The 9723-nt window shown below is 41.5% G+C and overlaps 1 protein-coding gene across 2 annotated transcripts in view; it reads right to left on the bottom strand.

Moving 5' to 3' along the window:
* Window positions 1-4400: 4400 nt before the first annotated feature.
* Window positions 4401-9723, bottom strand: part of EIF3J (eukaryotic translation initiation factor 3 subunit J) — a 16401-nt gene continuing 11078 nt past the window's right edge. The window contains exons 3-8 of one of the 2 annotated variants that reach the window (XM_018561371.1): window positions 9531-9585; window positions 8850-8941; window positions 8639-8750; window positions 7913-8071; window positions 7435-7508; window positions 4401-4820 (exon numbers count right to left, since the gene is read on the bottom strand). In XM_018561371.1, the coding sequence (XP_018416873.1) occupies window positions 4692-4820; window positions 7435-7508; window positions 7913-8071; window positions 8639-8750; window positions 8850-8941; window positions 9531-9585 (621 nt within the window). In that variant the 3' untranslated portion in view covers window positions 4401-4691. Of the gene's footprint in view, window positions 4821-7434; window positions 7509-7912; window positions 8072-8638; window positions 8751-8849; window positions 8945-9530; window positions 9586-9723 lie in introns of both variants that reach the window. The other variant, XM_018561372.1, reaches the window with a different exon arrangement.

The raw sequence follows: 9723 nt of genomic DNA on the forward strand, positions 1-9723 counted from the left end.
TTCTATGGGGACAGACAGTCTTCGGTCACTTGAAAATTAAGACACAAGCTTGCAGCACCTAGAACGTAAGAGTTTTTGTAAATTATTTTTAGGTATGCTGCATGAATGGGAACAAACATTGCAGTTTTGACAGCAAAAGTGGAAATATACATTAAGATTTCATGCAAGATCAGCAATTTGTTATCTGTAAATCCATCAAGTAAATAAACCGAAGTGTTGGAGCAGAGACATTGCACAAAATGAAACAAAGCAGGAGCTGATTGCAGTATGTGTAGAGTGGAGGAGGGGGCACTGCCGGCATCCTTTGCTCCGCTGTGGACAATCTCCAGCTAATAGCGTCTCTGCCCCATTATCAAATACATGAGAGGCTGTACCGTGAACCTCAAACATAAATGATAGCAGGGGAATACCACAGAGCGTAAAAGAGTGACAGTTCTGAAGCTGCCTGGGGTTCCTGATCCAAGACAGCGGCGCTCAGAAGTAGGCTCAAGCTTTTTCAATAGCTTAATAGTTACAGTGAGATTAAAATGGACAAAACAAAAGGATTTTTATCTTAGCTGTGAAATCCTTGAGTACAGTACAAGACACAAGAGCTTGTATTAATTAACCCTGTGGGGACAACCCCATCTTCCCTTTCTCAGAAAGCCTGTTTGGTAGCATGCAATACAGAGATCGTAAGAACAGAGGAGATTGTCGTGCCCTGTACTGGAATCCAAGAAAAGGATTTTACAGATAATTCTAAAAATCCTATTTTCCTAATTGTACAGCACAGGATCAGAGTCTAGACCATGGGATGCCCAAAAGCAGTCCAACTGAGGGGTGGGCAACAACACAGCAAATAGACCTACAAGGAAAGAAAGCGCTCAGGAGGGCAGCTTGAAGCACCTTACACCCAAAAATGGCTTCAGAAGACACATGAATATCCAGCCGGTAAAGCATAATTAATGAATGAACAGGGGACCATGTGGCAGCCTTGAAAATCGTCAACCACTTTGTCTAACAGCCTCTGCTGTAAGCTCAAATTAAGTAGAGGCTTTTCTTTTGCCCTTTCAAGTTAATAACCAAGCACTCACCATTTGCTCTCGAAGGGGAAGGGGATTAAAGTCGAGGAAAAACACAGGTTTCTCTATAGAAGGACCATTGTGACATTCTCCAGCAAGACCTTAGGAGGTCAGATCACATGTGGACCACCTCCCAATAGTCACCATTAAACTAAGCTTAGCCAATTATCTACAACTAACCAATATCCCTTTAACTGAGAACAGAAAAAGTACTTTTCTTTTGTATGTAACCCCTTTAGCTTGTTTTTCTACTGAATCCCATAATAACTGGTTTCAAGCAGGTCCATTCAACAACCCTTACTCACCACAATCATAAAATTCTCAGCTTTGTACCTATATATATCTTCTTACATTCTGAGGGATACAAGGAATCCAGTCTGTCATTTACCATAAACCTAAACTAGAGATGCTCCAATACCACTTTTTTTAAGACCGAATACCGATACTTTTTTCAAGTACTCGCCGATACCAATTACCGATACTTTTCCTTAAAGGGACAGGTCACATTTTTTCTAAAGCAATACAAAAATCATGATTTTAGGTCAGTTTCTTATGAAGAACATGAAATTAATATTTATCATGCCATTGCTAAGGCTTGTATCCCCATAGTGGGGAAAATAGATGAGCACATGTCCAGACCAGAACACTGTGTAGTGTGGCACAGCTATAGCCAATTCTGCATACCTGGCTTTATATTATAAGAACTTTATAATATAAAGCCAGGTATGCAGAATTGGCTATAGCTGTGCCACACTACAGAGTGTTCATGTTCTTCATAATATTAAGAAACTAATATATAAAAAAAAGACATTGAATAATTAAATGAACTGAATATTTATCATGCCATTGCTAACTAAGGCTTGTATCCCTATAGTGGGGAAAATAGATGCACATGTCCAGACTTGTCCAGTGTATTATTGTAGTGTGGCACAGCTATATCCAATTCTGCATACATGGCTTTATATTAATTTTTTTTACTCTACAAGTTTAAACAGAGTCCCGGCGGCAAAAGTCACCGGGAGTCTGTTTAAACAGCCCCGATGCGGGCGACGTACACTGTACGTCGTCAGTCACGAAGGGGTTAATACAGTTTCAGGTATGCAGATCTGTTTGTATAATGCGCTCATTCTGTGCTAATTAGCATATATGAATGAGAGCACATTATACAGATCTGCATACCTGAAGATTTATAATTGTAGGTCATGCTTTTTTGTTTTTTTTAAAACCAGTTAGTGATATGATGTTTATGTCCAAAACTGATATTTTATCTAATAAACGTTTTGTAATTGGAATACTTGTCCCGATCCTCTGTTAACCCTTTTTAAACCAGACAGACACTCTTGTTAGCTGGTTTATCTTTTTGGTATATATGATGCTGCAGTACTAACCTGCTGTGTCGTCTTCTCCGTCTACATCAGCCACTCCTTGTCACAGCCTAGTCATCTGCTCCATTCTGACCTCTTCTCCCGCTGATTGGCCGATTGGATGATGACAGGCTTCCTCACCAGTCACACCAGTCAATGGGGTGTACAATCCCATGGGATTTGTAGTTTATACATCCCTACCATAAACCTTGCCATATGTATCCACCTCTAGAAATAATCAATCTGTTACAAGATTTTTCAAAGCTACATTTCAGCTAATATCCCCACTTCAATCCTGATACAGACTTCCTATATTTCCTAAGCAGAACCCTGTACCATGCACACTCTGAAGGGTCTAAAGTGAATCCGATTTGGACTAAAACGTAGTTAACAGTCCTTAAGTCCAGATTGTAACTTCATTGCTTTTTAAATGGAGTACTTTGTCCTTCCCTGGATCCTAATCCCAGACAGCATGCAGCAACTTGATCCAAGTTTAAGATTATTCTCAGCCCCTACCTCATCTTTCCACGGTGAAAAGCCCAAGGCCCAGTGGAAAGACAAGAGGACAAGTCTCAGCTTAATTTCAATTTGGAGAAAAGTCAACGCCCTGTTTACAGCCAGGGCTATGATTCCAAATGGGTCCACAGCAATCGTGTTGAAGGCTAAAGCAGGCAGCCGCAGGCACCTTAAGTGTCTCCACTTTGCCGTAAAGTAGCTAAGTTGCCAGTGCTAATGTCCCATTCCTGTAAAAGACGGCGTCCTCTTCAACATGGTCTATGAAGCCTACTTTTAGTCCAGTTTGGTCATGACAGCTATCACGCTATAGTGATTCACACTGTATCAGTTGCCAGACAGTACAAATAGATCCTCAGCCTTGAAGCAAACCCCCCACGCATCCTACCAAGAGCACATGAAGGACTCTGGTACCATACATTGGAAGATGTCACAGGAAATTGGGATTTTTCAATATATGCACTTTAATCTTTAAAACTTGCAGTATAGACGGTACGTCAGTACAGTAGTTTTACTAGGCCACAAAGCTTACCTGAAACGCTTAGTCATGTGATTTCCTTCCAACACTGGCAGCAGCAAGGTTGTAAAATTAGGCAATTGCAGAGAATAAAAGTATTTATTTGGGCACCGGTATGGAACATTCACAATTGAATAAAACAAAATCATTGCATAAAAGTCAGTTTACATGATTAAGAAGTCACGTGTAGCACATACTCCTCCCAAGCCAATAAAAAAAAATGCCAAATTGGCCTTTCGCATAGAGGTCGTGCTCCTTATGTCTATGCAAAAAATTAGATTTAGGATCTCCTCTGCCAAAAGCAACCAGTAAAACCGCACCAGAGAAAGCACAGCAGCCACCTTGTCACAAGGATGAGTTTATTAAATTAGTTGTCTTATAAAACAAACATTGCAGTCTTATTGTTAATATAACAATTCTCCCATGGAAGGACCTGCTTGCAAAGCTTCATCCGTAAAATGAGCAGAATTGAAGTTTGAGAAGAAAGGGTCAGACCGTGCACTTCTGAGCAAGAGTTAGAAAGCAGCTAACCAACCTTGGAATCACGCAAGCACTCGACTCCTAAAATAAATATCAAGCCAACCAGAAGAAAAAAAGAAAAAAAAATGGTGATCTCTCGTCATGGGCATTGTATGTGGTGGTCAAAATTCACAATGGCAGCTCAAGTCTCTCTCCAAGGACCCAAGTCTGAGGCATCAGTGGCAGCTGCCGCTTCTCTCCTGGGTAGCATGGTTGCACATTCAGATAATACCATGTGGATTTAAGTCTTTATGTTAAACACATGATAAAGCTCTGTGCTGTGAAAAGGAAGTCTCAGCACAGCACAGGCCAGAGCTCTTACTAGTACAAGGCTCAGCCAATGGCATTTGAAGCCTAATGTAGCTAGAAAAGGTAACAGTGTAAAATGAGCAGGGGCTGGAGAGTGCTACTTGAAAGGTATTTTCCCTTGTATGTGGGGAGGGCAGAGGGAAGGAAGCAAAGGCCACTGTTTGCAACATGGCAACGCTAGACATGCATGCCGCAATCAGAGCAGACGAGATCACAGGCCAGAATATAGAGTGCACGAGCAAGTATGCATGGTGTGAGGTGGGTCTTATTAACCCTGTAGTATCCAGATTCACCCAACCACATTTTCAGGCTGAGTGAAGGGGCTGAATTCTTCCATTGTAGCATTTGGCAGAGTCCTGAAGAGGGGAGAGGATGCTTTCGGTCAGAGCTGAGGATATTAAGCGATTGTCACATAAAATCTTCAAACTCTCGATATCCATCATCTACGCCGCCATAATCAGCCAGATCACTCTTCATGTTGGCCTTGAGCCCTCCTCCCGGAACCACACCTTTCTTCTTCTTCTTGGCTTTATTTTGCTAATAGGCATAAGACATAAAATAGGTTAATTCTTATCCATGTTCTATCACACATTCCATGTGGTCATTATCTGTCCTGCAGCAGCAGTCTGGGGAATGATAGGACAGTTGGAGAGTATCTACGGTGAACAGCGACATTCACACTGCATGATAAGGCAGCAATGCTGTTACTCTGCATGGTTCAGTGTGACTTGTGGAAAAACAGACTAGAAATAGATAAACCTAAAGAATAGGTTTAATGAACGTATTACAGTTGATTTCACACATTTGAAGGGCAATAAAATGGGGGTTACAGAACAATCGGCAACCTCTGACAACAGGAACATTTCTGTACTCATGGACTTAATGCACAGAAATTGTACACTCCTTTTCATGCCGACAAGAAATGGGGGCAATATGTTGTTTCCCAGAAACTGAACTCTATAGGACATGTACATTGCAGACAATGGTAATAACGAACATTTAGGCATGCTAAAGACACATACACCTTTTCCTTTAAGCTTGAGGCCAGCAGGATAACTAGATAACCCAGCATATAATTGTACTACAATCTGGTGCTTTCATACACCATGATGTAGACTTGTATTGTGCATTTCCCACCATTCTCTTTGTTTATTTCTAAGAGGTAGTTCCGTTTCTGCAGGCTTAGGGTTATTTGCCATTTTATATAACAAATACAGACGCACAAGAAAAGTATTACGTTCAAGCAGCACAAAATCTAAGCTTTAAAAACAGAACAAAGAAGTCTGCCATCTTAGCCAGGAGAGGAGTAGGAACTTCAGAGGAAAGAGCGCCATCTACTGTTATGTCGGCAGTACAACTCTGCTGTTCTCCACTCCATGCAGGTTATCTGCAGTGCCATATGTGGGGTATTGCTGTGGTAAACAGAGTGGCGTCTCTGCTAACCTTCTGAAAATGCTAAATGACTGGCTGTACTGATGGCTTTAATACTTCCTGAATCACTAACTAAACAAATCCAAGGAGAAGAGTAAGACGAATGGGTCATTGGTTCATAATATTAATCATGTTTCTGCCATCACCATAACTATTACAGCAGCAGGTGTGTGGAATTCCTATCGCCCGAAGGAGGAGGGCAGGTTCCATAAAGAGAACCAGTCACCTCCAAACTATCACAGAGGATTTTAACACCCTGTGTTAAAAGTTATAAAAAAAGTCAAAAATAAAATATATAAAAAATAAAAAAAGTGACAACGTAAAACAAATAAAATTAAAACCAACTCCGCTGCCCCTGCCATCTGCATACAAATAAACGCATGCATAGGAAATTGTGTGTGTGTGTTGAGTCCTGCCGCCATTTCACTGTGTGCCATATTGTGGTAGCCATGCAACAGAACTCTCTCACACGCACAATGTGCAATTAAGGGTAAGTTCACGTTCCCAGGTAATACGGGAAAATGGAATTACCCAATCAAATCTGGCCTGGTCTCTCTCAGGGGACCACGCTGACCAATGAGAAGTGCTAATTATCACAGTCAAATACAGTCCTGATTAGGGATGCACAGATGTGGAGCATTTGGGCGAGTACTTGTACTTGCCCAAATGCTCAGATACCATCCCCAATACTGGAACTTACAGTCAGTCAGAGGAAGATTTCCTCCGACCGGCAGTGCCGCAGGGGAACATGGAGCCAGCTTCCCGTGCAATCAGGAAGTGGGGCAGTGACTAATGACCCGCCTCTCTGTTGGCTGATTGGCCAGGAAGCCAGCTCCTTGCTGATGGGCTGCCAATCAGCATCGAGCCGTCCTCCCAGCCAATCAGGTCATTACTCTCCGCCAGGTTTCCTGATTGGCTAGCAAGCTGGCTCGATGTTGATTGGCCGGGAAACCGGCTTCCCAGCCATTCACAATCAATCCATGCCAACGGAAGCACCGATACTGAAAGCGATAGTGAGTACTGAAAGCGATAGTGAGTAATGAAAGCAAAATATTTTTTTTTGTATTGGGACAAATAGATTGTCATGAAGGACAAGTAGATTTGACCCCCGCTTTAGCCCTTGGACATGTCGTTTTTTCAAGAATTTCCACACCCCTGAGCAGTATTGTCAAAGGCAGCCAACAAGCTCACAGACGCACGGCACACACAAGCTAGTTTATAAACCTGACAGGTAGCTGTTTTTCTTTGGTGGCCCCCCTCAACGGTCTCCTCTAGAAGGCCAGAGCCCTGGGAGGAATGTTAAGATATAAAGGTGGGTGGAGATTAGTGAACCTCCATCACCAAGCTCCTCTACATTGCATGAACAAGGAAGTGCTCAAATCTGAGCACTTCTAGGTTCACAGCTGAAGAATATGTCAGACAAACTTTGTAATCTGCATGGGACGGAGGACGTGCACGTATCTGGGTTTAACAAACCCCCATTGCCAAAACCAGTGCCTGTCAATGCCTTCTATGTGCTATCATAAAGGGGCCTAACAAGCTAAAGTCACATTAAAAGAAGTTACGCTTTTTAAAAACTTAAGAGGAGAGCTCAGCAATGGTGGCCTCCAAGTATCCATCATGACAGGTTTAAAGCTGCCGATTGACATAAAGACAGACAAATATAATTTCTTTCATGTGAAGACCATTAGGACTCAATAAATTCTAGCTAATGCCTCACCTTTTCTTGTTTCTGTTTCTCACTGCACAGAACTGTTAGCGAAGTTGAAATTTTCTTCAAGTCCTCTACTTCCACTGCAAGACAAGTTGCTCAATTATATATTAAACACTGCATTCATAACTTCGTGCTTCAAAAATAAATATACGTGTCCTAATAAAACCGCATGTGATTAGACAACCATAACCCAATACGAACGACAAGTCAGATCTACTCTTATCAATCCCCAACCAACCATACACAAATACAATCTTTCAATCCAAATCCATACATATCATAAATCTAACATCAGTTTTGCTCAACCAATCCAAGCATACAGTGCACATAGGCATGCTACGTTCATCATACTCTCCCAGGTAGGCATGAAGCACACACACACACACACACACACACACACACACACACACACACACATGCCCTCATCTATGCCCAACAAAAGGTTAGTTCCAACTCTGCTAAACTCATAGCCCAGGATACGTACATGAGATGCAAATATCTCGCAATAGTTCTTCTAGAAAGGTTGGGTAATAGAGCGATTTCTCATACTGCGTGATCTTCTCCTTCAACAACTTTCCAAATTCCGTGAAGTCTTCTCGCGAGGACGGATTCATGACATCTAACCCTGTAACATTGTCTACAACTTCACCTATGTAAAAAAAAACAAAAAAACAAAAACACATTTTAATTAGTCAAAGCCTTGGTCAAAAACAATGTTTTGATAAACTACAATCAATTTCTAAAAAGTGGCACACAAAGAAGCAAACATTAGGTATGTTGTCCATGTCAGCCAGTGGGCACTAAAAGTCTAAAATCCTGAGGATTAGCTATAATACCTTATTTAAAAAAATATCCAATATTTCCAGCATTTAGGTAGAAAAAAAAATGCATGCAACAAATGTTTAAATATCTCAGCACCATGCCGTAATTTGTCCTATTAGATGAAATAACTTGGTAGTAACAAAGGCTGATCTAGTAGTAACAACTTCTTCTAGGGCACAATAGTAAAGGTGGTTAGTAATCCCGACCCAACTACACCAGAACTTGTGCATAATAGAATGAACTTCACGCACTTTCTTCTGTTCTTTTCACTAAAACTTGCAAAGCGTACAATATACTAAAAATAAACTAGAGTGGGAAGCAGTGCGTCTACCTGTGCCATGGAAACTAATTGGGAAAATTGTCTGATATTTGTGGCTCAACTATTTACCGAAAGCTTCTTTTGCCAGCTCCAGGTCAGAATCCTCTTGCAGTTTCAACAATCGCAGTTTCTCTGCTTGTTGCTCCTCCGGTGACAATTCTACAGGTTCGGGCTCTTCTATCTAAGAAACAGAGGCACAATCTAAGACACCTCCAGACACAGTAAAGGTCAAAATGAAATTAAGCTTTGCTACAAGCAAGCAGCATGTCCATTTGCTAACCCTTTTTTTAAGTTCCTCTTGTTTCTTTTTCAGAATCCTTTCTTTTTCTTTAATTTTTTCATTCAGTTTCTTCTTTTCTGAAGGTTTGGTTTCTACTAAAGAAAAAACAAATTTCAGTATGTAGGCATTAGATTAAAACTATTTCAAATTATACAAGAATATTTGCCTTGTGGGTAAAAAAACAACACCAGCATGGACACAAGCATGCTCAACCCCAACATGTATTGTGTATCAATTAACCCTGATCTCCAAAATTCTTTGCTTGCCACTAACCTGACAAAATCCTGCTCCCAAACTAAGAAGTTCCACACACAACGATCCATCAAAATACAAAGATCCCCCAGGACAACCTCCTGCCCCCCGGGGCAGCCAGAGGGGGAGCCTCTCTCCTCCCCCGAGCCTCTCGCCCCCCCTCCCCTGGGACAGCCAGAGGGGGAACAGGTCATAACCCGATCTTCCCCACAGCTTGGACCAGGCCATTTGGACGGTACGTTATGACTGACAAGAGGCTGTATTCCCACCCAAGAGGACTCTCAATTTGGCTACAGCCAATCATGTGAAACTTAAAAACTATATAAAAAAAAGCAAAAAAATAAACTTATAGAGCTTTTCACCTTTTTATATACCCCTGGACAGTATCAGTAATTCATTAAAAAAGGCCCAATATTCCCAGTGCCTTACCTTCTTGCTGGGGCCTGGTCTTATTTTCTGCGTCTTCCTCATCATCCCAATTATCCTAAAGAGAAAAATTGACTAGTTAGAAAAACAATGGGATCACAGAACAGTCAAATTTCACACAACTGTATAATGGTACCAGAGAACAATGGTTTTGGACATAGTGGGTAAGCGTAAGGGGGGGGGGGGTTTTGGGGAA

The sequence above is a fragment of the Nanorana parkeri genome, unplaced genomic scaffold (assembly GCF_000935625.1).
Source record: "Nanorana parkeri isolate BGI_ZX_2015 unplaced genomic scaffold, ASM93562v1 scaffold519, whole genome shotgun sequence".
Taxonomy (NCBI): domain Eukaryota; kingdom Metazoa; phylum Chordata; class Amphibia; order Anura; family Dicroglossidae; genus Nanorana; species Nanorana parkeri.